The following is a 25124-nucleotide window of genomic DNA, read 5'->3' as shown; positions in this document are numbered from 1 at the left end:
TTCCATCTTTCCTGCCCAGGCACCCTGTGAAAACAACAGGTCAAGGGCAAAAGCTGTAAGCTATGCAGATAGAGGGCTTAGAACACTCTGGGATCTTCTTTCTCTAAGGCTTTCTATCTGTGGTCCCAGAAAATCCATGGAAGATGAGTCTTTTCCCATTCCTGACTTTTATCCCTAAAATGCCCCCAAATATCCCTGCCTCTCAGGCTGGTAGAAGGCAGAAAGATTCCCGGACTGTTCTGAAGTCTTCACAGTAGCACTTCAGGTTATTTGGAAAAAAAAAAAAACCTGGGGAAATGCTGGTTCAAATTGCTTTCAGGAAGTAGAAGTAGATTCTCTATTCGCTAGAGAGATTCAGGGACTCAAGCCAAACTGTCTCCAGAGAATGTGAAAGAAAATTAATCTAAAGACACCTTCTCAAGGGACAGGTGGCAGGAAGGCTGGGTGGCATTCCTGGAAGGTGGCTCTGCATGGGGCCTGCGCGGGGCAGGAGGGTGAGGGAGGTGCTTTCACGTCCATTTCTGAAGACTCGGCCCCAGCGCAGCCGCCGCGCCCGCACCTGGTAGGTGAGCTCCTTGATGCGCCGCTCGCTCTTCCTCATGCCCTTGACCGACTCCACGTTGCGCTTCTGCTCGGCCTCCAGCTCGTTCTCCAGCTCCCGCACTCGCGCCTCCAGCTTCTGCAGCTGCTTCTTGCCTCCCTTGAGGGCGATCTGCTCGGCCTCATCCAGCCGGTGCTGCAGGTCCTTGATGGTCTGCTCCATGTTCTTCTTCATGCGCTCCAGGTGGGCGCTGGTGTCCTGCTCCTTCTTCAGCTCCTCCGCCATCATGGCGGCCTGTGCACAGGGGGCGAGGTGAGACCTGGTCTAAGTCTTCAAGCCCAAGGAGACCCTGGCTGGGAGCAGGCAGGCCAGGGCTGGGGGACTCACGTCGGTGATGGCCTTCTTGGCCTTCTCCTCGGCGTTCCTGCACTCCTGCACCGCCTCCTCCACTTCTGACTGGAGCTGGGTCAGATCTGACTCCATCTTCTTCTTCTGGTTGATGAGGCTGGTGTTCTAGATGTGAGTAGAGAAAACTATGGCTATATATACCTCATCACCTGATTCTACACCTTTATCCAGACAAAAGCACAACTGGTCATTTTTAAAAAACATGTCTTGGTTTTAGTATATTCCTTGTTTTGCATCTGCTTTCTCTTTTCCTCTGAAAATAGATATATTCTAGATGTTATGCCTAAAATGACTCAGGTCTGAAGAAAGACTTCAAGCGGCAAAGAGTCTCTAGTTCTACTCCTGAGCTCTTTAGTGACATGTCTATGCAGGGGTATGAAAATGCTCCAAGCAAACTGGGAACAACTTTTTTGCAGGCACCAAATCCTGGAAGTCATTACAGTTACAGGAAGAGTGCAGTGGAGTAAGAAGAGGGGACCACGTCAATGGGTGATGTCAGTCCCACATATACAGATTACAGAACAAAACTCCACACGGCAATACAGTAAGATGGACACAAAAACTCATTGCCGAGTATAGCTGGAAACAGAGTGTATGGGATTGCAGGAAAATGGTGCTCTGTTAAGAACTGGGTTTGCAAGTGGATGCAGTTGTGCTTCTTTAGACTCCTAAAGTCCCATTTTTACAGAGCATGATGAGGCTGGCTGTCTCCTAAATCAAGGAGATCATATAATAGCATGCATTCCACGACTCTCAGATTTGTGCCTTTGGCAGGCATCACCAATCAACCACAACACTCTTAGCTGTTAAGTGTAGAATTCCTTCTCAAGGTACTGGTTCTGCAACCATGACTAGCACATGAAATAATTTATGATCCTGGTTGGACCCATACTTACTCAGGGCATCTGGCTCAGGTCACCTCTAGATGTCCTGGCTCTGCCACTTGGCAGCTTTCCCCTGACCTCCTCACCTGGGAGTGCAGCAGCTGTACCCGCTCGCTGGTCTCGATCAGCTCCTGCTCAGCCAGCTTCCGGGACCGCTCTGTCTGCTCCACCACCGCCCGCAGCTCCTCCAGCTCAGCCTGCAGCAGGTTGTTGCGCCTCTCCACGATGGCAATGTTCTCCTTCAGGTCGTCATTGGCACGGATTGAGTCATCCAGCTGAATCTGGGTGTCCTGAGTGTCAGGAGAGCAGGTATGAGAGACAGAGATGGTCTGTGGCCCATCAGAAGGCTGTTAGCTGAACTAGATGCCTTGGTGAGCCTGTGTGGTGGCTCAGGAGGGGCCCGTGATGGGTGTCTGCAATGGCCCAGGGGCAGGAGGGATCTGGTACTGTGATGGGACACCCCCACCCAACATGGCCACTACCCTTCTCTGGGTGAGGTGACTTCCTGCTTCCAACAGTCTCCATGTACCTTCAGCAAGCTCTGGAGGCTCTTGACTTGTTTCTGGGCCTCGGCGGCCATGCGGTTGGCGTGGCTGAGCTGGATCTCCATCTCGTTGAGGTCACCCTCCATCTTCTTCTTCACCCGCAGGGCCTCATTGCGGCTGCGCGTCTCCGCGTCCAGGGAGGTCTGCAGCGAGTCCACCACCCGCAGGTGGTTGCGCTTGGCCTGCTCCATCTCCTCGTCCTTCTCCGCCAGCTTCCGCTCGATCTCTGCCTTGATCTGGTTGAACTCCAGCTGGGCCCGGAGGATCTTGCCCTCCTCATGCTCCAGGGAGGCCTGGAGGAGGGTGGGGAGAGAGTCTGAAGTAGACAGTCAGGGCACAGGGCAGGTTGGGGAGGGAGGCGGAGAGGGTGCAAGGTGTCAGCCAGAAGAGGAAGAGCTGGGAAGAGACAGGGAGGTAGGACCAGCATCCGAGGCCACAGGGTGCTCTGGGGAAGGAGGTGCTGGACACTCGGGGCTTCCTCTATTGAGGAAATGGTTTTGACCTCACAGTTGCCAAGACCCTCCAGCAACAGCACTGCATGCTCCTGACCCATCTAAAATGTCATAGAGAACGGAGAGATTTACATAACTACAAATTCAAACCTTTACCTTTGTTTGCCAGATCCCTCACCCTGTAGTGAAAAAAGTTAGAAGCCTTTCCCCCAAAAGTGAGAGGGTCTAAGGCAGGGGTGCAGGCAGAGCCAGGCCCTCACCTCGGCCTCCTCCAGGGCCGACTGCAGCTCCAGCTTCTCGACTTCCAGCTGCTTGCGGACCTTCTCCAGCTCGTGAATACTCTTCCCGCTTTCTCCCAGCTGCTCAGTCAGGTCGGAGATCTCCTCTGGGGGTGGAGGGTCGGTCAGCTCAAAGCCCCTGTTCCCCCAGCCCCCTGCCCTCCCTGTCACACCGCCCCTCCCAGCCTCCGGGCCGCACCCTGCAGGTTCTTGTTCTCCCGCTTGAAGGTCTCCAGGTGCTCCAGGGACTCCTCGTAGGCGTTCTTGAGCTTGAAGAGCTCGGTGCTGAGGGAGCGCGCCTCCTTCTGCGAGGACTCCAGCTCCGACTGCGACTCCTCATACTTCTGTTTCCACTCGGCCAGGATCTGAGTGGCACAGGACACGGCTCACGGCACAGCCCCAGCCGCACCTCCAGGGACGACCCAGGCCCCTCTCCTGGGCTCAGCCTCCTCCCAGCCCCTGAGGAAGAGGTTCCTGACCCCAGACCCCCTGCTATGCCCCCTGGCCGCGGCCGCCAAAGCCTGGGCTCACCTTGTCGAAGTTCCTCTGTTTCTTGTCCAGGGCTGCGGCGGCTGCGTTGGAGCGCTCCACATCCACCATCAGGTCCTCGATCTCGTTCTGCAGCCGGTGCTTGGTCTTCTCCAGGGAGGAGCACTTGGCATTGACGGCTTCCACGGCCTCCTCAGCGTCCTGGAGCCGCTGGGCCAGCTTCTTCCTGCCCGGGGCAGTTAAGTGTGTGTGTGTGACTCTACCTGGGAAACTCCCGGCCTTGGGACCACCCAGTCGCTGAGCTACTACATGAGGACGACCCAACCCCTCCCCACGGCTCCTTGGGACACTGAGCAGCCCTTTAGGCCCTGGAATCCCAGCCTCCAGTGAGCTGAAGTTGTGGGCACCTAGAACAGAGTCTCCTCCCTACGGGCAGCCCCCACCCCTCCCCACCCAGGCTGATCGTCGGTAGCTCCTCTGACCAACAAGCTTTTTGCTCGTCTTATACGTGAGCAGCAGGTATAACCCGGGCCAAAAGCTCGCCCGTCACAGGAAGTGAGTCAGGGCCAGCCAGGGTTCACTCACAGCGCAGCATCCAGGCTCCCTCTTAAGCACCTCTATTACACGACATGTTTCTCCACCCTCCTCAAATCTCCCTCCCATGCCCACTCTGCCTGTCTCCCCACCAGGTCCTCTTGCTCATTCCTCTCTTAGAATCAGGGTAGGGGGCCTCCTGGGACTCACTTGGCCTCCTCCAGCTCCTCGGTCCTCTGGATGGCGTCTGTCTCGTACTTGGTCCTCCACTGGGCCACCTCCGAGTTGGCCTTGGAAAGGACGCGCTGCAGCTCGGCCTTGGCCTCTGTCTCCTCCTCGTACTGCTCCCGCAGCAGGTCACAGTCGTGCCTGGCCGACTGCAGCGCGTGGGCCAGGGCATTCTTTGCCTGGGAGAGGCGGCACCAGGAGGCAGGCTCAGCTTTCCCCGTAGCACGACTCCAGGCCTTGCCTGTCTCCGCACCCTAATTTCAGCATCCTCCCACAGCCTCACCTATCTCTAATAGCCCAGTGGATCCGGAATGGTAACTGAGTACTGTTAACAAAGAAAGTCCATACAGCCCTGCACTGTTCACAAAACGCTCCATGCCCATCCCCCCCGCCCCCGTGCTCCTCCCTGCAGCGGGCGTTAGCATCCTCACCCCATTTTACAGGCAGGAGACAGAGGCTCAGAGAGCTTAGGTGATTTCCCCAAGATCACCAAGGCTGTAAGAGGCAGGCTAGGGTTTGAGCCCTGGTCTTTTTTGTGAGTCATATTCTTTTCCCTTTGTCATGAGCCCAGCCAAGTGCTAGGAATAGGATCCAGTTGAGTTTCTTTCTCCAGATTTCAGGTTGTTCTGCTAATCCCAGGACCACTTGTGCAGCTCCTACATCCCATACCGATGCCCAGCCAAGGCTATCGTACCTCCCTAGTTTATTGCCTCACCTCACTACCCCCTGACCCAGGTACCCTTAGTCCGTGCCCTTCAGAGACGGCACCAGAAAGGCAGAGGGCCTCAGTGTGGGGAATACATTTAGGAAGCATATGGTAGGGTCTGGGCGATTATTTCTTCTGGAAAATGGAAAAATGCTATGTAGCAAGCCTCATTCTTGGGAAAGGAAGTGATGTGGATGCAAGGCCAGCCCGTGTGCTGGGCCAAGGGGCCTGAGTCTAGGCCTCACCTTAACCTCCTCCTCCAGCTGCCTCTTGAGGTCCTCCAGCTGCTGGGTGTAGGTGAGCTTGCCTCGGGTCAGCTGGGAGATCAGCGCCTCCTTCTCATCCAGCTGCCGGGACAGCTCACCTGGAGAGGCACCGAGGCACACTCAGCTCTCGGTCAGTCACTCCTCTCTACCCCCAACTCCTCCCCTAACCCTCAGGCCCTGTCTCTGAAGAGGGGTATGTGTGTGTGTGTGTACCCGAGCCTGGGTGGCTCAGGAGGTCAGGGAGACGGGGGTGGGGCTCACCGTTCTCTGTCTGCAGCTTGGCCCGCTGGCTGGTGAGGTCGTTGACAGAACGCTGGGTCTCCTCGGCCTTGCTCCGGTGCTCATTCATCTGGTCCTCCAGGGTCCGGCACATCTTCTCCAGGTTAGCCTGAGAGAGGAAGGCGAGTCATACGATGGATGTAGGAGCTAAAAGGGTGTGGGTGGTGCAATTCAAGGAGAAGGGAAGAGAGGAGACAGGGACAGAAAGTGGAGGTGGCTGGAGGGGACTGGAGGAGGGGGGAGGAGAACACAGCCCACCTTGGCCTTGATGATCTGCTCCATGTTGGAGGTGACGTCATCCAGCTCCAGCTTGAACTCGCTCTTCTCCTTCTCCAGCTTCTGCTTCACACGCTGCAGGTTGTCGATCTGCTCGCCCAGCTCGGCCACGCTGTCTGCGTGCTTCTTGCGCAGGGCGGCCGCCGTGGCCTCGTGCTGCAGCGTGGCCTCCTCCAGGTCCCGCCTCATCTTCTGGAACTCGGCCTCGCGTTTCTTGTTCATCTCGATCTGCACAGACGTGGCCCCGCCGGCCTCCTCCAGACGCTCGCTGATCTCCTCCAGCTCCCGGGTCAGGTCTGAGCGCAGCTTCTCCACCTTGGCCCGGGCAGTGCGCTCGGCCTCCAGCTCCTCCTCCAGCTCCTCAATGCGTGCCTGGGCCGGACACAGGGGGCTCAGACCCACCGCCCCATCCCCTCCGTTGGAGCCCTCTCCCCAGAGCTCTAGAAGACTCCTGGCCTGTCTAGAATAGCAGTCAGCTTAGTTCCAGCAGTGGACAGGTAGAAACCAAAGGATTTGGGGAAGATTGTCTGGACAGCCAAGTGAGCCTGCCTTCGGGTCAGAAGATTGTACATTCTGTTTATTGGAAGGAAAGTGGTTGATGCTTGCTCTTGCAGAAGGACAGATAGACCTGTGTTCTAGAGACACTTTAGGCAGTTTTGTGGCAAAAATCATGGAAGTTAGAATCAGGTTCGTCTGACCAGACAACGAAAGGCAAATGTGCTCTAGAGGTAAAACCTGAAGTCACAAACCATCAGGGCTGAAGGGGCCTCAAGAGCCACAGGGAACAGGGGAGGACATGGAGACCCAGAGATCGGCAGTGGACTCCCCACGGTCACCAGCTAAACCAGAGCTGACACACGAAGCCAGATTTCTGCCCCCAGACCCATGAGCTTCTCCTGATCTTTCCCTGTGTCATCCTAGCATCCCCAGCCCTGCTGGTGGTGCTCCGTGGGGGATCTGTGATAGCGCAGCATGTCCCCTCACAGATGCAGGGCCAGCGCCTGCAATGCTGGGAGAGGACAGCCTGGGGGAGGGCCAAAGAGGCTGAGGACCAGCCCAGAGAGCTTACCTGAAGCTCTTTGAGCTTCTTCTGCAGCTGGCTGGCCAGGGCCTGCTCATCCTCAATCCTCGCATTGAGGGCATTCAGCTCAAAGTCCTTCCTGCAGAGAAGGAGGGAGGGTCAAGCAAGGGAGGTCAGTTGGGCCCCTGGAGGGCCCACCAGTGGTTGGAGATGGTAATGACACAAATGAGGAGCAGATTTCATGAGAAAAACAGCTTCCAGGGCTTTTGTTGTGTCCCTGAAAGTGTAAAGATGTTACACTTTCAGGGATTGAAGCTCAACAGGAAATGTACTGGGACAAGCACTGTAGGTAGAGTGACGGGACCTGGGCTCCGAGATGGTCTCCTCTTTGGTGTATAAAATGCGTGCGTGGGACTAGATGGTCTCAGAGGCCCCTGTTAGCTCTGATGGTCTTTAATCCTGTCACTGGTACTTTGGGCAATTTGGTAACCTTTCTGAGCCTTTGTTTCCTCCTTAGTAAGTGGGGTTGAAGTACCATTCTTAAAAGGTAGTTTGAGGGTCAATGGGATCATATATTTGTTCATTCATCCAACGAGTGTTGTGCCTGGGAAAGTGCAAAGACTTCCTGGTGAGGATGCAGATCGTGACGAGTCTCGGGGCTTTAGGGTTAGAGTCCTTGCTTATCTGAACACTGAACCCACAGACTCACTGTTTACCAAGTGTGGGGAGTGGATCTATACATTTTGGAAGGTCTTGCAATAAGAGTTGGAACCACAGGATCATTGAACAATCAAATGGCCCAGACCCTGCGCTGCTCAAACATGGTGGCTGAGTCGTTTCTCTGTGGTCCTCGGGACTCTCTGTGAAGGACCTGAAAGGACTTTCCTGAGAGGCTTTTGTGTAGAGCCTTCCTCTGTGTGAAGCAAGTGGTCTCCAAAGAGACTTGTGTATAAGGGGGTAAGCTGTTATTTTCCATCCCTTTTGAGTGCCCAGCAGGAAGAAAAGGCTCGAGAGATCCGGGTTAGACTTTTGCCAGGGAGGCCTGCGGGGCCCTGATGTGCGTGTCTGGGGGAGGAAAGCCCTCTTCCTGGAGGCTTTGCCCGCAGTTTTGCACCCACTCATTGAGGCTGCATGAGGCTGTTTCCTCTGAGGACGGATGTCTTGGGTCAGCTATCACCGCCATGGGCGCAACAGGCTGCTGGGCGGAGGAGGAGGAAGGGCAGTGGGGCGGGGAACACGCTACTTTTTCAGCCTCTCGTCCAGCTGCTGCTTGTCATTCTCCAGGTCCATGATGCTCTCCTGGGTCAGCTTCAGGTCTCCCTCCAGCTTCCTCTTGGCTCGCTCCAGGTCCATGCGTACCTTCTTCTCCTGCTCCAGGGATCCCTCCAGCTGGTGGAGAGAAGACAACAAACAGGTGTGCAAAGCTTGAGATCCACAGTGCATGCTCTTCAGCTCCCTTCTAAACCCAAAGTCCAGTGGGATTGGAAGTCAAACCGGCAGGGAAATCCCTGCAGGCACAAAGGATTCAGACATGCAGCTCAGTGAGGAACTATAGAGAGAATCAGGCCCCAGAGGTCATGGAAGTTAGTTCTAGGTGTGAGGAACCCTTTGGCCACTGGTGTTGCTTGCAAAATCCTGACCTGAGAGATGGAGCATGGTTGTTACTACTCACGTCGTCCACTTGCTGTTCCAGCTTGACCTTGGCCTTGGTCAGGGTGTTGACCTTGTCCTCCTCGGCCTGAAGGTCATCCAGGGCCTGCTGGTGGGCCTCTTGCAGAGCTTTCTTCTCCTTGGTCAGCTTGGCGATGATCTCGTCCAGCCCAGCCATCTCCTCTGTCAGGTTCTTCACCTGTCAACCCAGAACCCCATCCCCTTTACGTTCCAAGGTCACCAGCCTGGAGACAGCTATGGAGACCTCCAATGCCAAGGACCAGGACCAGGACCACATACAGGTCTGGGAACCCTGAGGAGACTTGGGCTGGAGCCAGAGGGAGCTGCCCTCACCTTGTTCTCTGTTGCGTGCTTCTCCTTCTCCACCTTGGCCAGTGTGAGCTCCAGGTCATCAATGTCCTTCTTGAGCTCAGAGCACTCATCTTCCAGCTTGCGCTTCTTGGCAGTGAGCTCGGCGTTCATCTCCTCCTCATCCTCTAGCCTCTCATTCATCTCTTTCACCTTGGCCTCCAGCTGGATCTTGTTTTTGATCAGCTGGTCACAACGCTCCTCTGCATCATTGAGGTTGTCTTGTTCCTGGGAGAAGAGGACAGAGTGGAGAGTTGGTGATGCAAGAGAGGAGAGATTCATCCTTAAAGAGAGCTGGAGCTCTGTGATGTGTAGCTCCTGGTGATGAGATAGGCTATAATCTAGGGGAGAGGAGAGGAGAGGTGGTCTCACCGCCTGGACTTGGAGCTGCAGGTCATTCTTCTCCTGCAGCAGGGACACCATCTTCTCCTCCAGCTCCTTGCGGCGAGCCTCAGACTTCTCCAGTGACTCTTTGATGCGCCCAAACTCCTCCTTCATGGTGGCCATCTCCTTTTCGGTCTCTGCACTCTTCAGCAGTGGCTTGATCTTGAAGTAGAGCTTCATCCATGGCCAATTCTTGACCCCCATGAAGGCCCGAATGTTCCACTGGATTACCAGCAGAGCATCCCTGGCAAAGAAACATGGAGGCAGAGAGGGGCATTATGAAAGAGGACTTGCCAATCATAGGCCAACTGCACTCAGCTCCCAGCCCCTCTAAGCAAGTCTGTAGGCACCTGAGGGCAGGAGCCCTGTTTGTAGCCTTGAAATGCAGCCCCACCCCAACATTACCACATTGAACGTGGAGTTGCTCAATAAACATTTATTAATTGATCAATTCAATGAAAGGGTAGTTTATATCTTCCTTACTGGGGCATTAGTAGCTATGGAAGTTACTACTTGTCGAGTGTCTACTATGTTCAGTGTTTCTAATCTTAAAAGAACCTCAAATATTTTAAAAATATGATATTTTCCACGTAAGATTATCTATAACATACATGTAAGCTATGAAGCATGAAGCAAAATTACTATCCTTGAACTCATCACTCAAACAAGAACTAGAGCATTGTCAGTGTTGATTCTACCTGTGGAATTCACTCCTCCCCCTTCCTGGTCCCCCCCAAGCAGCCAGTGCCTTGAATCTGATGTTTTTCATATCCTAATTTTTTCAAAAAGTATTTTAACCATACATGTATCTTTATACAGGATGCTATTTTAAAAATTGTTTCTGAACTTTATGAAAATGGCATTACACTATATATATCCTTCAGTGACTTGCTCTTGTTTACTCAGAAATACGCTTTTAAGGTTCAAACATATTGTACCATGTAGCTGTAGTTGCCTCCTTTTCATTGCTTTATATTATTTCCCCGAATGACTATACTAATATTTATCCGTTCCCCTGCAGATGGAAATTTGAGTTGTTTCCAGATCTTTGCTATTTTGACCAATGCTGCTATGAAGATTCCTTTTTGTCTCATGTTGGTACACATGCAGGAATTTTTCACACGTGCAGGAATGCACTCAGGAGTGGGGCTGAAATGAATGTAATTGTTCGACTTTTTAGAAGAAAATGACTAATTGTTTTCCAGAGAGACTGCACGAATTTACTCAGCCATAAGCAGTGGGTCAAATGTCTTGATTTTTGTCAGCCTAGAGTTTTAAAATGGTATCTCATTGGAGTCCCCTATGAAGAATTTTCTTTTTTTAAAGAATTCAAAATGAGACTCAGAGTGGTAAAATCACTTGCCCAGGCAAGCTAGTAAGTGATAGGACCAGAATTTGAACTCTGGTCTTCTGATCCACACCACTTGGCTCTGCATGTCTGCCTCTTACATCTCTGGGAATGCCTCCCTCTTTCCCTCCAGCCTCACCTGCGCTCCAGGATCTTCTTGAATTCAATGCGCATGAGCAGACCCCGGGCTTGTGCCTGGATGCGGGTGAGGATGCGGCTCAGCCTCTCGTCTCGCATCTCCTCCAGCAGCCCCAGCAGCCCTGCCTTGAAGAACACCTGGGGGAAGAGGTAGAGCCAAGGGGGCCGCAGCATCAGAAAAGGGGACCCAGGGCAGAGGGAGAGGGTGGGGTACCCTGGCTGAGCTTTGGGGCCCCATCACCTGCACATCCTAGACCTGGGAGTGAAATGTGAAAAATAAGACAGGAAGGAAGCCTGGGTTCCAGCCCTCGGGTTGATACAGAAGCCAGGAATCAGGGGGTCTGCCTTCCAAACTCCCACCTACTCCACTCAACATGGCTCCATGTCCTGCAACTCCATCCTATGGAGCGCTACACTCACCTTGGTGTGGCCAAACTTGTACTGGTTGTGGTCAATGTCCAGGGAGCCCAGCAGTTTCTCTGTCCCTTTCCTGCTGTCAATGAACTGACCCTCAGGGATGGCCGCTGGGTTCAGGATGCGATACCTGGAGAGGAAGGTGCCCGGAGTCACACACGTTCTGCACTGATCTGCTCTGCCCACCGAGGTCACCTGAAGACTCCCCTCCTACCATGGCCGCCCAGGTTCCCACTGTTCCCTGAGACCTGGGACTCCCCGGTACCTACCGCTGCCGGAAATCCCCGTAGAGGATGCGGTTGGGGAAGCCCTTCCTGCAGATGCGGATGCCCTCCAGCACGCCGTTGCAGCGCAGCTGGTGCATGACCAGGGGGTTATCCATCACCCCTGTGGTAGGAGGGAAGGGGGAAGGGGGAAGGGGTCAACTTTAGGGCAAGTGGATGCTAAGTGTCCTTTCCAGACTAGACCCTTCTGCATTGCTTACCGGGAGCCTTCCGCTCATTGGGGATGATGCAGCGCACAAAGTGAGGGTGGGTGGTCCTCAGGTTGGTCATCAGCTTGTTCAGATTCTCCTAGGGGTGGATGAGAGTTGGAGGTCAGGAACCACAGGGGCCACCCCTTTGGTCCCCGAGACCTGGGCTCCCAACAGCCTGTTACCAGAACCCTCACAGGGACAGGGAGCAGACACATAATTTATGTGAGTTCAGGCTTGTGTAGTATTTACATGCCCCCAAACCACCACATAACTCTAGCTTCTTTCCTCCCCAAACTCTGAGCATCAGGTTAGGGCGGTACAGACAAAAACGTACTGGGCTGGGCCTGCCCACCACAGGTCTCTTGGCATCTCTGGGCATTTCTTACCCGGTGGAGGGCCGACACAGTCTGAAATGATGAGCCCTTTTTCTTGCCTCCTTTGCTTTTACTGCTATCTCCTAATAACAAGAGAAGGAGTGATGAACAAGAGGAAACAGAGGAGCCCTTGGGCAGGGGCAGAACTCTGCTGCTCACTACCCGTGTGACTTTGGGCAAGTTATTCTCCAAGTCTCACTTTTCCCATGAGGAGGAGAGTAACTAGCTTTAAATGATGTGAAGAAGATTAGAAAAGATCAAGCATGTAGGGCGCCTCCTGGTGCTTCCCACACAGCAGGCGTTGAAATAATATCATATAATAATAATAGTGCTCTTCTCCATCTTCTTTTGGCCCCGCCCTTATGCTTATATCTTTCCATTTTCTACTTTTCTTCTGTACTTTACCCTCGTCATTTCAATCCACACCCTCACCCTTCCTTCTCTGAATGGGAGGCTTATTAGTTCTACCATGTATTCAGTGATGATCTCAACATTTCCTGTGACCTCCACGGCTCTACGCCAGGCCTGCTGCAGAGATGCGTGTGTCACCCCACCCCGATCTTCAGTTGCTCTCAGTCTAGAGGAGACACACAACACGTACACCAACACCCATAACACAGAGGGGAAAACAGCCCTCCCACAGAAGGGTACGGATGAGCTGCTGTGGGATCGCCTGCCCCTCCATCCTGTGACTCACGGGCTCCCTTCTGCCTTTAGAGTTGTGTGCTTTGAAGCAGCGGGACCCAGGCCCCTAGCATCTCCAGAACCACCCTGGCCCAGTGCCGGTGCTGCCCTCTTACCGGAATCAGCGGAGGCGTAGGTGGAAAAGAGTGTGGCCATAAGCTTGAGGGAGGACTTCTTGTACAAGTCCACCACCGTCTCGTTGAGCGGGTCCTTGTTCTTTTCCAGCCAGCCCAGGATGTTGTAGTCCACGGTGCCGGCATAGTGGATCAGGGAGAAGTGGGCTTCCGGCTTGCCCTTGATGTTACGCGGCTTCTGGAAGTTGGCGGACTTGCCCAGGTGGTTGTCGAACAGCTTGGCCTTGAAGGTCATGTCGGTGGCCTTGGGGAACATGCACTCCTCCTCCAGGATGGACATGATGCCCATGGGCTGAGGGTGGAGGGGAGAGCAGCACTGAGTGTACTCCCAGGTGTGCAGAGTCCCACACCCCGACAGGAGAGACCGCAGCCCAGTGTAGCTGGCAGGCCACAGAGCCCGCACTGGTTCCTGACACAGGAAGCCAATATTCCTGGAATTAACCTAAATCCAAATACATTCAGATCTGGCCCCAGTGGACCCAGAGAAGAGCCTTGTACTCCTAGTCCCCTCTAGGGTTCCTCAGGGTTCCCAGAACAGCCCCTTTTTCCTGTATGGCTCCCTGCCCCAGAGCAGAGTGAGGGAAGGGACAGATGTGTGGCAGAGGCACCAGGCTGCAGGGCAGGCCAGACCCGTGTCTATAAGGGTAATAATCCTTCAAGGGGTGGTTAGAAGGGTGTAGGTTCTGCACAATGTCCTGAAAGTGTGGCGGTTCATGACTTTTCTTGGGGCAGGAATCCTATGAGAATTTGATGAATCCAAAGACTTTGTCCTCAGAAAAGTGCATGTAGACATACACACATGCACACATGTTTTTCCACACAATTTCAGGGGAAACCTGAGGCCTCTGGAAGAGCAGAATCCTGGATAACCACTCAAAGCTTGTGGGGAAGCTCCTGTTTTCTGAATGGCTGGGGCTGGGCTGGGGGAGGGTCAGTTACCGCAGGCTCTGGCCTCCATCAGCAAAGTGCAAAGACACATTGAGAGCAAGTCAGCACTAGGGGCCTCCCGCCAGCTCTGTCCTGTCTCCTCTGAGGAACCTCCATAGACAAGAGGGGCTGAAGACGGATTTATCCTCAGCCACCAGGGAGAGGACAGCAAGCCAAAGTGTCTAGTTTCAGCCTAGGGTCTTTCCACTAATGACACTTCTCCTGGGGTGTTAGAGGGCCCAGGAGTCCTCTCCTTTACTCCATCCCTTCTTAAGACCCCGGGAGGTGACTACCACCCGGACAAAGTCCTAGGTGCTAGGGAGAGAAGGGAAGGAAGGGCTGGATCTGTCTGCCCATCACAGTGGGTAGAAGCGGGGCCTGGAGGGAGGCTTGGGATTCTGGGACTAGTCTCCTGGGTGTGGAGGGACAGGGCTGCCACTTTGTCTGGGATGGCAGGGAAGGGGAACCAGGCAGAGGGGCCGAGGCAGCACCTTCTCGATGAGGTCGATGCAGGCCTGCAAGTCCATGCCGAAGTCGATGAACTCCCACTCGATGCCCTCCTTCTTGTACTCCTCCTGCTCTAGCACGAACATGTGGTGGTTGAAGAACTGCTGCAGCTTCTCATTGGTGAAGTTGATGCAGAGCTGCTCAAAGCTGTTGAACTGCGGGGCAGGGAGGGCGGGAGCGGGTCAGGTGGGCAGGTGTCTGTGTGGCCCACGGGGTCAGCCCAGGGCTGTGTCCAGCCCGGCAAGGAGTGTGGCTGGTCCCTCCCTTGTCAGGGCGGGGAGGGAGAGCCCCCTGAAGACACATGACTGTCTCTATCACTGCTCAGCCCATCGCCTTTCCCGCCTGGTCTGTAGCCAGCTCAGCCAGGGATGGCTGCTTGTGCCACCAAGTGATTTACTGTTCTCCCGCCCCTGGGGCTCCCCTGCTCACGTCAAAGATCTCGAAGCCAGCGATGTCCAGGACCCCTATGAAGTACTGGCGCGGCTGCTTGGTCTCCAGGGTGGCGTTGATCCGCGTCACCATCCAGTTGAACATCTTCTCATACACTGCCTTGGCCAGCGCCCCGATAGAGTAATACACCTGCTGGACGTTCTGCCCCTTGGTGACGTACTCATTGCCCACTTTCACTCGAGGATGGCACAGCCCCTTAAGCAGATCTGCTGAATTCAGCCCCATGAGGTAGGCAGACTTGTCGGCATCTGGTGGAGAAGGAAAGAGGTAAGCAAACACTTTCAACAGACCCTCCTTCCCTGACCAGGCCATCAGGTCCTACCACTCTTATTAAAGAGCTGCAAGGGCCTGAAGGCTACAAGGCTTGTCATGGTCACCCAGCCAGTGTGTGTATGAGTCAGGCTGGAGCCCAGGCCCCTTTATTACCCCAGGGCCTCCCATCACACAGCCCCCTCGCCTCTGTCTTTATATCTCCTGCATGTCTCTGGCCAGTGCACTGCTATAACCATGTCCTCACTGCTCCCCTACTCCCCAGGAATCCTCTTATCTCTTGAGGGCATGGAACATGACTGATGGGACAAGATCTCCTCTGATCCTTGCCTCCTTTGTCCCTAGTCCCAGGATGTGCCCCAAGACTGGGAATGCTCTACTCTGAAGCCATGTGTTGACCAACCTGACTGGGAAATCAAGGTTCCTAACGGTATGTTGGACAGCACCATCTCCAACCCCAAGCTCTGCAAATGTGGCATCCAACATATGTCCTCTATTTGGAGGGAATTTATTTGGTTTAATTTCAAGAGTTTTGTGATAATTAGTGACATGTTACTGTGAAACTGAGGCTTGGTATTTGATCTGGACAGACAGACAGAAAAGGTCCATGAAGGTTGGCCAAGAGGAACGTTCTTGGGGTTTTGTTCAGCCCTGTTGACACCTTCACAACTCCTCAAAAGATTCTCGAAACAGCCCCAGAGGGGGCTGGGAGGGGCTGTTGCTCCATTCCACTGAGGAGGAGACTGAGGCCCTGTGGTATGGGTGATATGTCAATGCCCCGAGCTGTGTTCTGACCCCTGAACTGCTGCTTCCCAAACAGAACATGGCGCGGAGTCTGCAAGAGGCTCACCTAAGAGCTTGGAATCCCTCACATACACATGGCATTAGTGATGGGGATATGCAGAACTCAGGTCTGTGCTTTCCTGGGTTTGGGGGAGTCTTGGGCACAGGAGGAAAATTTCCTAATTCACTTCTGCTCCATGCAGCTGGGGTTGAGAAGCTGGCAGGAAGATGGGGCACCTCCCTGTCTGCCTAGTTCTCCCATGTCCCTGCCCCTCCTCAGCCCTCACTGACTCATCTACCCCATAAGCCTCAGGTCCTTTGGGAGCCAGCCTGTCTGGGACGGAGGGTGGTCTCAGGCAAGGGTCTAAGGGAGGATTAGGCCTGGAGTCAGAGCCAGATGGTGTCGGGGCGGTGGGGCTGGGGAACCACCCCCCGGGGGGGAGGCCAGCGCCCCCCGGGAGAAGGCACCGCCTTGCGACCAGCTGCTTCTCCACTTCCGGTTTCCTCCCACTTTGTCTGTCGTGTTCCTAACATGGGTGCCGTGAACATAGCTCCTTAAGAATCGTTGCGAGGCACCCTTTTTGGACGCAGCGTGGGAGACCCTGCCCCCCGAGGACTGTTTCTGCGTGAAGGGCAGACACCCAGCACCTCGGGCCTTGCCGGCGCGCGCCCTCCTGCTCTCCCACCTTCGGTGCCGTCAGGCTCCGCCTGCTCCTCCCGCTGCTTCTGCTTGAACTTCATGTTTCCGTAGTGCATGATGGCGCCCGTCAGCTTGTACATGCCGGCTTTCTCCTCAGAAGTGAAGCCCAGCACGTCGAAGGCGTTCTGGGGCAGGGTGAGAGAGGCCGAGTTGGCGGCCCGGGCGGGTGTCCCAGGAGCCCCGGGGCCCTCCCACTGCCTCCTCACTCACATCTGTGGCCATGAGCTCCTCGGAGTCGTCGATGGAGGCCACGGACACCTCCCCCTGGGACACATAGGCGTAGTCGTAGGGATTGTTGGTGACCAGTAGCATGTCTGTCCAGGCGAGGGGAGGGGCAGGGCAGGGGACGGGGTGGGGGAGGGGTACGGTGGGGGGAGGGGTGGGGAGAAGGAAGGAAAGGAGCCGGAGCAGGTAGAGAGGAGAACAGTCAGCAAGGACCAAGGGGAGGATCCAGAAGAAAAGGAAAAGTGGGTAGCAGGACCCAGGGCAGGCGGGATGGTGGGAGAGTGATAGGTGGGAGGAGGTGGGGCAAATGCAGAAGAGAAGGAGAAAATCAACAAGGAGGAAGAGAAATAGGACAAGGAAGGGTGGAAAGGGAGGCAAGAGGAGACGCAGGCAGGTCCAAGGTGGGGGAGGAAGAGAAAGGCATTGAGCAGATGGAGGGAGGAGGGAGGTGAGCAGGGCAGCCGGGTGAGTGAGGAGGAAGAGGGCGCTGCCCTGCACAGGCAGGCTTGTGGAGGGCGCTGGGGGCAGCAGGGGCATCGAGCCGGGCTCACCCAGCAGCTCTGGCTTCTTGTTGGACAGGATCTGGTAGAAGATGTGGTAATTCCTCTCAGCCTTCAGCTGGAAGATCACCCGGGACTTCTCCAGGAGGTCTGAAGTGAGGAAGAGGGAAGGCAGATAAGGAAGGAGAGAGAGGCGAGCCAGCAAAAGGGTGGAGATCAGGAGAGAAAGGCTCCTTTGGCAAGTGGTTTAAAGGAAGAATTCTAAAACCGACGGAAATGTAGACAGACAGAAGATGGAGGGGAGATGATGAGATAGGGGTGCCCAGCGGGGAAAGAAGGCAGAGGTGGAGGATCTGGAGGGGTGGGCAGGGTGCCCTGGGTACTCACAGGTCTCTATGTCTGCAGAAGCCAACTTTCCTGTGGCTCCAAAGTGGATCCTGATGAATTTCCCCTGGGGGCAAATGAGACAAAGAGTGAGGGAGCTGGCCAGAAGAGACAGATGGAGATCCTGGACCTTAGTGCAACCCAGAATGCCCTGGATGGTTCTGGAAATGTAAACGACCTCTTTGAGGTCCCAGTTTAGTATAAGTAAAACAGCAGAGAGGATTCCCATCCCCCAAAACCACACTGGGATCTCCGAGCAGAAACAACGGCACAGGAATGAACACAGGTAGAGTGCGTCCTGTTTGTACCTCTGATATGATCTCATATAATCCTCCCAATAATCCACAAGGTAGATATTACTACCTCTGTCTCATAGATGAAGGAACTGGGGCTCAGAGAGGCGTGGGGACTTGCTGGGCAGGTGAAAAGCTGGGGAATTGGCTCCAACACCCATGCTCACTTCCTACTTCCAGTGTGGAAGAGCTTTGGAAACAGTCCTAAGAAAAATCTAGAATGTGACCAAAATCAGCTCTGTTAATTGGCTATGGAGCAGCTGTGGTGGTTCTGAATCTCTTTTCTTGAGTTCCCAGAACTTGGGGACCAGGCTGAATGGGGGGGATTTAAAGTGTGCATGCTAATTGATAACCCAATACTAAACGCAGGGCAATCAACCAGGTGTGGTGACTATTGGCAAAACTGCACCCTCCTTTTTGGGTCAAGGCCACGTGAGGCCAGTTGGCAGTGGTCAAGCGCACTCACGAAACGGGAGGAGTTGTCATTCCGGACGGTCTTGGCGTTGCCGAAGGCCTCCAGGGCAGGGTTGGCCTGGATGATCTGGTCCTCCAGGGTGCCCTGTGAAGGGAATGGGGCTCCATCTCCAGTTCACCTCCAGGCGGTGGTGGGAGGGGAAGGGGAAGGGGGCTGGGTGGACTGCTGGTGGGTCTGTGGCTCCAAAAGGACCTCAGAGTATGTGTCTCCTGCCAGGAAGGTCTTGAGCACTGGGCTCAGGGGTGCTGTCTGCACTGTTCCCCAGGGCAGGGCTAGGGGTCACTGGGTCAGCCTGCCTCCCAGAACCCCTCTGCTGAGGCTGTGGCCCACCCTGTACCTTGTTTGTGTTGACATTGTCCTTCTTGCCACGGTCACCTATGGCTGCAATGCTGGCAAAGTACTGGATGACACGTTTCGTGTTCACAGTCTTCCCTGCCCCGGATTCTCCACTGGAGGTGACAGGGACTCATCAGAACCCAGGTTCCCACTGTTCTCCATTCAAAGTATATACTGCACCCTCTTCCCTCAGAGTCCCAATCATCTAATTTCCTCTACCAGGGTCCAGCTCCCTGCAGAATCTGCCCATCGCCATAAGTCACTCCAGCACTCTTGAGAGGGCCCAGTTCCTTGCAGTCACAGCCTTAAACCTCCCCCCATCCCAGCACATCAGGCTCCTCTGTGGGTGGATGGTGCTCACTCACGTGATGAGGATGGACTGGTTCTCCCGATCTGGAAGAGAAAAGAGGAGAGGTGATGGGTTCAGGGCTGAGGGCCCAGGTCCATGGGTGTGGGGCTCAGGGGCCGTAGGACAGGGCTGCCAGCCCACCTGTCAGCATGTACTGGTAGGCGTTGTCAGAGATGGAGAAGATGTGGGGCGGCGCCTCACTCCTCTTCTTGCCCCGGTAGGCAGCCACCACCTCGGCGTTGTACACTGGCAGCCACTTGTAGGGGTTGACAGTGACGCAGAAGAGGCCGGAGTAGGTCTGAAGCAGGGCAGTCATGAGAAGTTGGAGCAGGGAGCCCAGGAGGGGACGGGCAGTGGTGACAGGCAGAGGAGGCCCTGGTCTCCCCTGCTGGCTCCTCTCTTCCTGCAGCTGACCAGGGTGGGGAGGGGACGGGGGGTCCTGGGCCCTTTGGGAGAGTTCTGACCCCCTTCCCTCGAGAGAGTCACCCTGGCCTACTTTGGACTCCATGCAGGATGGGCTGCCTGCCGCATGCAGGGTGCACTCACATAGATCATCCAGGCCGCGTAGCGCTCCTTGAGGTTGAAAAGCACTGCGGGCTCATGCAGGAAGGTCAGCATGGCCATGTCCTCGATCTTGTCGAACTTGGGCGGGTTCTGCTGCAACACCTGGTCCTCCTTCACGGTCACCGTCTGGGGAGGAGGCATGGGTGACCCTACTCCCACCAGGACCCTCGCCAGCCTTGCCCACTTACCTCTGCCCAAAACACAGGCCATCATCTAGCCTTGGTCCCCCAGCTCTTTTCTCACCAGTGCCTGGGCCCTACCCTATAGCTCTCTATGATGCCAGATAGCTTACTTGCCCACAGTCTCTCGCATCCTACTAACAGTCCTAGAGTCCCCATGTCTTGCCAGTTCCCCAACCCTGTGCCCATAAGCATCCCCTTTCAGTCCCTGCTTCAGGTGTTTAGGAACAAAAATACAAAGGGGCTGGCTGCTCTCTGATCTGTGCACACACACCTTACCCTGACTCCTGGGGACAGTGTTTCAGGGCATCAGTTGCTCAGGGAAAACCTCAGAAAAACATCTCTCCCATCTACCCTGCACTCCCCACCAGTCACTGTCTGCCTTGATTGCCACCAGTCAGTTTACCAGGCCCTCAGGTCATGAGATCCTGCAGGTAGCTATTCCAGCATGTTTAATAGTGGAGGAACTGCAGATTGAATAACTGAATGATTTGCCAATATGGTGGCTGCTAGTGGCAGAGCTGGGTTTTCGGGGTCCAAGCTGCGAGCAGGTTGTGGTCTCTTGTTGCACGCCTCAATGGGGCACAACAGTCAGTCAGCATGTCTGCAAGGCACGTACTTCTGAGTCGCTGCTGGTGACCAGGGGCAGTTCTCACCGCTGGCATGAGGGACCAGGGACTGTGGACTTCTGAGTGCCAGTCACCAGCCCCGACTGAGCATTCAGCTCAAGGGCTCTTGCTCTTTGTGTTCACTGGGACTAAGAGTTTGCTCTTGGCATGGTTGGGGAGGTCTGGAGAGAGTTGGTCCATGGAAGAAACAGGCACAGAGAGGAGGGATACAAGTTCAAGAAGGGAGCTCATTTGATGCTGTGTCTGTGTCTTCTTTATCTATAAGACTGCTCTGAGGAGGTAACCAGCTAAAGCTTCCTGCTTCCAGCATCCTCTCTGGCAAGGGGTGTGCATCCCTGGGGGGTGGCACCTGTCACACCTGCTCAGATCTAACAAGGTCAGGGTTCTCACTCAGATGCTGGGCTTCTCCAGCTGGGCTCGTCCTTCACCCCCACTGGCTTTGGCTCTTCTTCAAGGCCCTTCAGCTCCTGCTGCTAGTGGCTCCACCCCTGCACCACCCCCCTCTGCTGTGCCCCACACACCTTGCCTGTCTCCGTCTCGGCAGTGACCTTGCCTCCCTCCTTGGACAGGATCTTGGCCTTGACGAACTCCTCCTTGTCATCAGGCACGAAGCACTCGGTGCGGATGTCAAAGGGCCGGGTCTGGGCCTCTAGACGCTCCTTCTCCGACTTGCGGAGGTACGGGGCTGCCGCCCCAAAATCGGCCATCTGGGTGTCCGTCATCTTGTCGCTCCTCTACAGTCAATTGAAACAGAAGGGCCCAGGCCTCGGTGGGTGGCACTGCCCTCTGTACCCCGACTCCCTGCCCCACCTCACCACCTGGGCCCTATCACTCTCAACTCCCCCACTGAGAAGCACCTGGCCTGGGTCCAGCCCTCCCTTACTCAGGTTCTGCTTCCCTTGCCCTCTGATGTGATGCTGAAGAAGAGTTTGTGAGGTGTCTGTGTGGGATAGAATTGGCTGGAGTTTGCCAAGGCGGGGTGCTGAGCTGCTCAGAGGAGAGACGGCTGGCCCTGGTCCAGGAACCTGGCTCTCAGGAGAAAACTGGGGTGGTTCTCACCTGGTTATCTCTTCACAGAGAATCCTGGAGCCGATAGACCGTGGATGGAGCCACAGAGGTAGAGCCAGGCAGAGAGAACAGGTGAGGAAAATGAACAATGAAGGCAGTCTGATGGGGAGAAGTAAGACCAAAATGGGGAGTCAGGGTGAGATGAGAGGCAGAGAGGCAGAGAGGCAGGAAAGAAAGGATGCACAGTTAGTAAAAGTGCAAGGAGCGGGTTGTGGAATCCGAGTTGGAAACAGAGAGAAGCGAGGGAATTAGAACACACAGCCAAGAAGGACGGGCAGGAGGAGAGACGCACAAAGAAGAATGATAGTGACAAGTACTGACAAAGACCGAGAGGCAAAATAAAACTGGACAAAGAGAGGGAAGCCATCCAAGGAGGGAGAAGGAGCGTGGAGGACACAGAAAGCAGGAGAAGACAGATGCAGGGGAGGAAATGCAGATAGGAGAAGGAAAGACGTTACTGGCTTTCCCCTTAGAACCCCCCCACTGTCAGTGGGGACTCCCCAGTGCTGGGGAAAGCGCTAGCAGAGCCCTTGGACCTCTGACTGACCTGCACCCCATTCTCCTCAAGATGGTGGCTCTGAGGGCGGCCACAGCCCCCACCCCAAAGCCTGTCTTACCTGGCTCAGAGGAATGTCAGTGTGTCTGGGGAGCTGGCTCCTTTATATCCCACTGCCCCCACCCTCTGCCTAAATTTGGAGCCCTTCCGGAGGGACCCTCCCTCCCACCTCTTCCCCCTCTCAGCTCCTCCTCCTTTGATCCCTTGGCTCCAGAGGTGACAAGAGGACAACAGAGCCTCCTGATTTGCCCATGAAAGGTCTGTCGTACTAGCCCCTCTGGCTCCAGGGCCTTTTTTTAGTCCTTGGGCACATTCCTCCCCTCCAAAGGACTGATGGGCAGATAGTGGGAAGACAGGACCTCTCATACCACCTCCCCCGCCCCAGCAGGCCCTTACCTTGGTTATTTTTAACCTGAAGGGTGAATTGAGCACACTGGGTGAGGGTCACCTTCTCCTGCAGGCCAGATGCTTGTCCCCTGCCCCCCAACCATGGGCTCCCCTCCCCTCTTCCCTACCCCCTCCTTTCCTCCCTGGCCTGTCCTCACCACGGCCTGGAGTCTGAAGGTGCTGGTGACTGGGAGCTGGAGCCAGGATGCCCAGGGAGGGGCTCTGCTGCCTGGGTCCTTGGCTCAGTTTCCCTTTGTCAGGAAAAGAATTTCCATGCTGCCCCCTCTCCATGTGGTCCTGATTTCCCTCTGCTCCCCAAGTCTCCAAGCAGGGGTCCTCCTGGGAACTTGAGGCTGCACTACTTTGGGGACACATTTGGAGTCCCCAGCCCCTCCCCTGATGCTCCCGATACAGTGGCCACTGTCCAGCCTCTCAAACAGGGGAAGGGATTCCCCCAGGCCACCACAGCAGGTTTGCACTCAGACCTGCAGTCCAGCACCCTCACATAAGGACTTCACCACCACGGGTCCATGCCCATTCTTAACTATACACAGGCAGACTTTTCACTTACACACTTAAGCTTGCAGATTTTCCTACTTGCTGTTATGCAGACTGAAACACACATTTGCACGCAGAAGCTTTTACCCTGCCACTGCCACCCTCTGCTCCCAGTGTGGTCAGGGTAGGGATGGGGAGAGGCAGGAGGCGTTAATCCCAGGGCCCGAGGCAGGAGGGGGGGTGCTGCTCCCTTCCGCCTCTCTGGGCTGCCAGAGGGTGCAGGTGCTCCTGAGGCTGGCTGGGGCCCGGGCAGGCCCAGGGATTTACACCAGCTGGGCCCCAGGCTCCGCATTCCACAGGGCTGGGGGTGGGGCTGGGGCTCTGCAGTCCCCCCGCCCCAGGCGGGACTCCGCTGCCCCCTCCCAATCCTCAAGGGGCTCATACTCACATGTCCTTCTTCATGGGTGTCCCCAAGTGCCCTGGCCCTCCAGGCCCCCTTCCCCATCCTCTGTGATGCCACCTCTCAGAGGCAGTAGGTGTCAGGTCTTCAGCAGGCCGTGCCTGTTATGACTAAGTGGACATTGTGTTCAGGAAACAATGCCAGGCTTCCCTGCCCTGGCTTTCCCCCATACCCTCACACCCAGCTCCCCACCTCCCATCCCAACTCCTGTCACCTCTCAATATAGCTCTAGAGTGTGGAGGTGGGTAAGATGGACAGGGGTCAGCTTCTCTGGGTAGGAGAGTTTTCCACCAAATACGTGGCCCTTCCCCCAAGGTCCCCAACTACCTAGGACCCTCCACTGCCCCATTACTGGCGTCAGGAATACACATGTGTCTTCAGGGAACTTGCACCTCATATCCAGTGTCCTTGAGGGGACCTGAGTCAACCCCACATTCCCATCTCCAGCAGGTTCATATGCCAAATCATTACCCCTAGAGGATGCAAGCTACCTGTCCCCAGCTCCAGGGCACTCAAGGACTCAGTGTGCAAGCTGGGGGGTTAGCCCTTGGCCCAGTGCGTCACCACCTGCTTTTCATTGCCCTGGGGACGTGATAAGGGGCCCGAGAACACCAGGTCAGGTTGGGTCAGGCTTTGTCCTCTGGGAACCCTGTGTCCTGAGTGGGCTGACTAGACTTGGTGTAGGTGGAGTGAGGGGTGAGTGGTAGGCAGGCAGGCATTTCCCGCTGTCTCCTATGGAAGGAGGAGGAGGGAAGGGGTTAACTTGGTTCCAGGGCTCTGCCCCCCTGTCTGGTCTGGTTTGCCCTCCTCTCCCTTTCCTAGGCCCCCTCCTCTCCCCAGCTCTCACTGTCCTCCCTCAGCTGCCTCCCAGAGCAGCTCCTCATTCTGCTAGAAGTCCTGGAGGGTGAGGGTGCAGACGGAGACTGCTACCACGGGTGAGGGGACGAGGAGGCAGGGCAAGCCTCCTTGGCACCAGGTTGTCCCTCTTTTGCTTGGCTTCTTGTGTGTCTGTTTGTCACTGTGTCTGTCTCCCTTTCCTCGGCCTGGTTCCCTGTCTCAAAGTCGGACCTGGCCTCTGAGTCTCCCTGGCACTGTGTTTCTGCCCATCCTGGGGTCTGACATGCCTCCACTTCTCTAAGCCTGACCTCTCTTCACCCTCTGCCTGTCCCGTCTCTGCCTCCAGGGTCTTCATCTACCTCACTTTCCTGGTTTTGCTTGCATCTGAAGATGATCCAGGATTCTTCCCTTCACCCAGTATCACCCACCTCCGCTCTTCCAGCTTCTCCATCCAGGGCTCACCCTCCCTGTTCCTCTCCCATCTCCTCTCAGCACCCTCTTTCTGGGACTCAGCTGCCAGGCCTCTCGCACCCCTGTCTGCTGCACAGTAGCTACCCATTCTCTCCGCATCTCTTCTGCTCTGGGAGCTTGGATTCTCTGGGCATCCCCCCGTGTCTCCCTTTTCAAGGATGTCTGTCTGTTTCCTCCACTATCTCCTGATTGCTCTCCAAGTCCATCCCAGGAAGAAGAGTGGTACTAGGCAGGGAGAAGGGAGGAGGGTATGAGAAGAAGGGTGGGATGGCCTGTGGGTCTATCCAAGGCCCCCTCACATCTCTATCTTTCCTCGCTCTTGATTTCCCTGGTCACCATCCTCTAGGTTCTTGAGCCCTCTCCCTCTCTCTCCACTGCTCCCTTCTCCGGACTTTCCTT

The 25124-nt window shown here is 55.4% G+C and overlaps 1 protein-coding gene across 7 annotated transcripts in view; it reads right to left on the bottom strand.

Moving 5' to 3' along the window:
• Nucleotides 1-23422, bottom strand: part of LOC105068784 (myosin-6) — a 59568-nt gene extending 36146 nt beyond the window's left edge. For 2 of the 7 annotated variants that reach the window (XM_074365748.1, XM_074365750.1), the window contains exons 1-35: nt 21508-21906; nt 20970-21182; nt 19623-19766; nt 19218-19374; nt 19093-19120; nt 18729-18840; nt 18383-18475; nt 17627-17690; nt 17291-17389; nt 16725-16828; nt 16501-16639; nt 14741-15009; nt 14296-14466; nt 12860-13169; nt 12072-12142; nt 11695-11782; nt 11480-11597; nt 11217-11340; nt 10798-10934; nt 9299-9554; nt 8912-9154; nt 8580-8756; nt 8151-8296; nt 6956-7046; nt 5869-6258; nt 5593-5719; nt 5311-5429; nt 4342-4538; nt 3640-3823; nt 3308-3473; nt 3091-3215; nt 2363-2671; nt 1920-2123; nt 929-1054; nt 560-835 (exon numbers count right to left, since the gene is read on the bottom strand). In XM_074365748.1, coding sequence (XP_074221849.1) covers nt 560-835; nt 929-1054; nt 1920-2123; nt 2363-2671; nt 3091-3215; nt 3308-3473; nt 3640-3823; nt 4342-4538; nt 5311-5429; nt 5593-5719; nt 5869-6258; nt 6956-7046; nt 8151-8296; nt 8580-8756; nt 8912-9154; nt 9299-9554; nt 10798-10934; nt 11217-11340; nt 11480-11597; nt 11695-11782; nt 12072-12142; nt 12860-13169; nt 14296-14466; nt 14741-15009; nt 16501-16639; nt 16725-16828; nt 17291-17389; nt 17627-17690; nt 18383-18475; nt 18729-18840; nt 19093-19120; nt 19218-19374; nt 19623-19766; nt 20970-21170 — 5565 coding nt within the window. In that variant the 5' untranslated portion in view covers nt 21171-21182; nt 21508-21906. Of the gene's footprint in view, nt 1-559; nt 836-928; nt 1055-1919; nt 2124-2362; nt 2672-3090; nt 3216-3307; nt 3474-3639; nt 3824-4341; nt 4539-5310; nt 5430-5592; nt 5720-5868; nt 6259-6955; nt 7047-8150; nt 8297-8579; nt 8757-8911; nt 9155-9298; nt 9555-10797; nt 10935-11216; nt 11341-11479; nt 11598-11694; nt 11783-12071; nt 12143-12859; nt 13170-14295; nt 14467-14740; nt 15010-16500; nt 16640-16724; nt 16829-17290; nt 17390-17626; nt 17691-18382; nt 18476-18728; nt 18841-19092; nt 19121-19217; nt 19375-19622; nt 19767-20969; nt 21183-21507; nt 21907-23405 lie in introns of those variants that run through there. The other 5 variants (XM_074365749.1, XM_074365751.1, XM_074365752.1 and 2 more) reach the window with 5 other exon arrangements.
• Between the last annotated feature and the right edge of the window lie 1702 nt (nt 23423-25124).

Source organism: Camelus bactrianus, chromosome 6, assembly GCF_048773025.1.
Source record: "Camelus bactrianus isolate YW-2024 breed Bactrian camel chromosome 6, ASM4877302v1, whole genome shotgun sequence".
Taxonomy (NCBI): domain Eukaryota; kingdom Metazoa; phylum Chordata; class Mammalia; order Artiodactyla; family Camelidae; genus Camelus; species Camelus bactrianus.
Note: the sequence above shows the minus strand (reverse complement) of the source record. Positions and strands in the feature narration are given on the sequence as shown.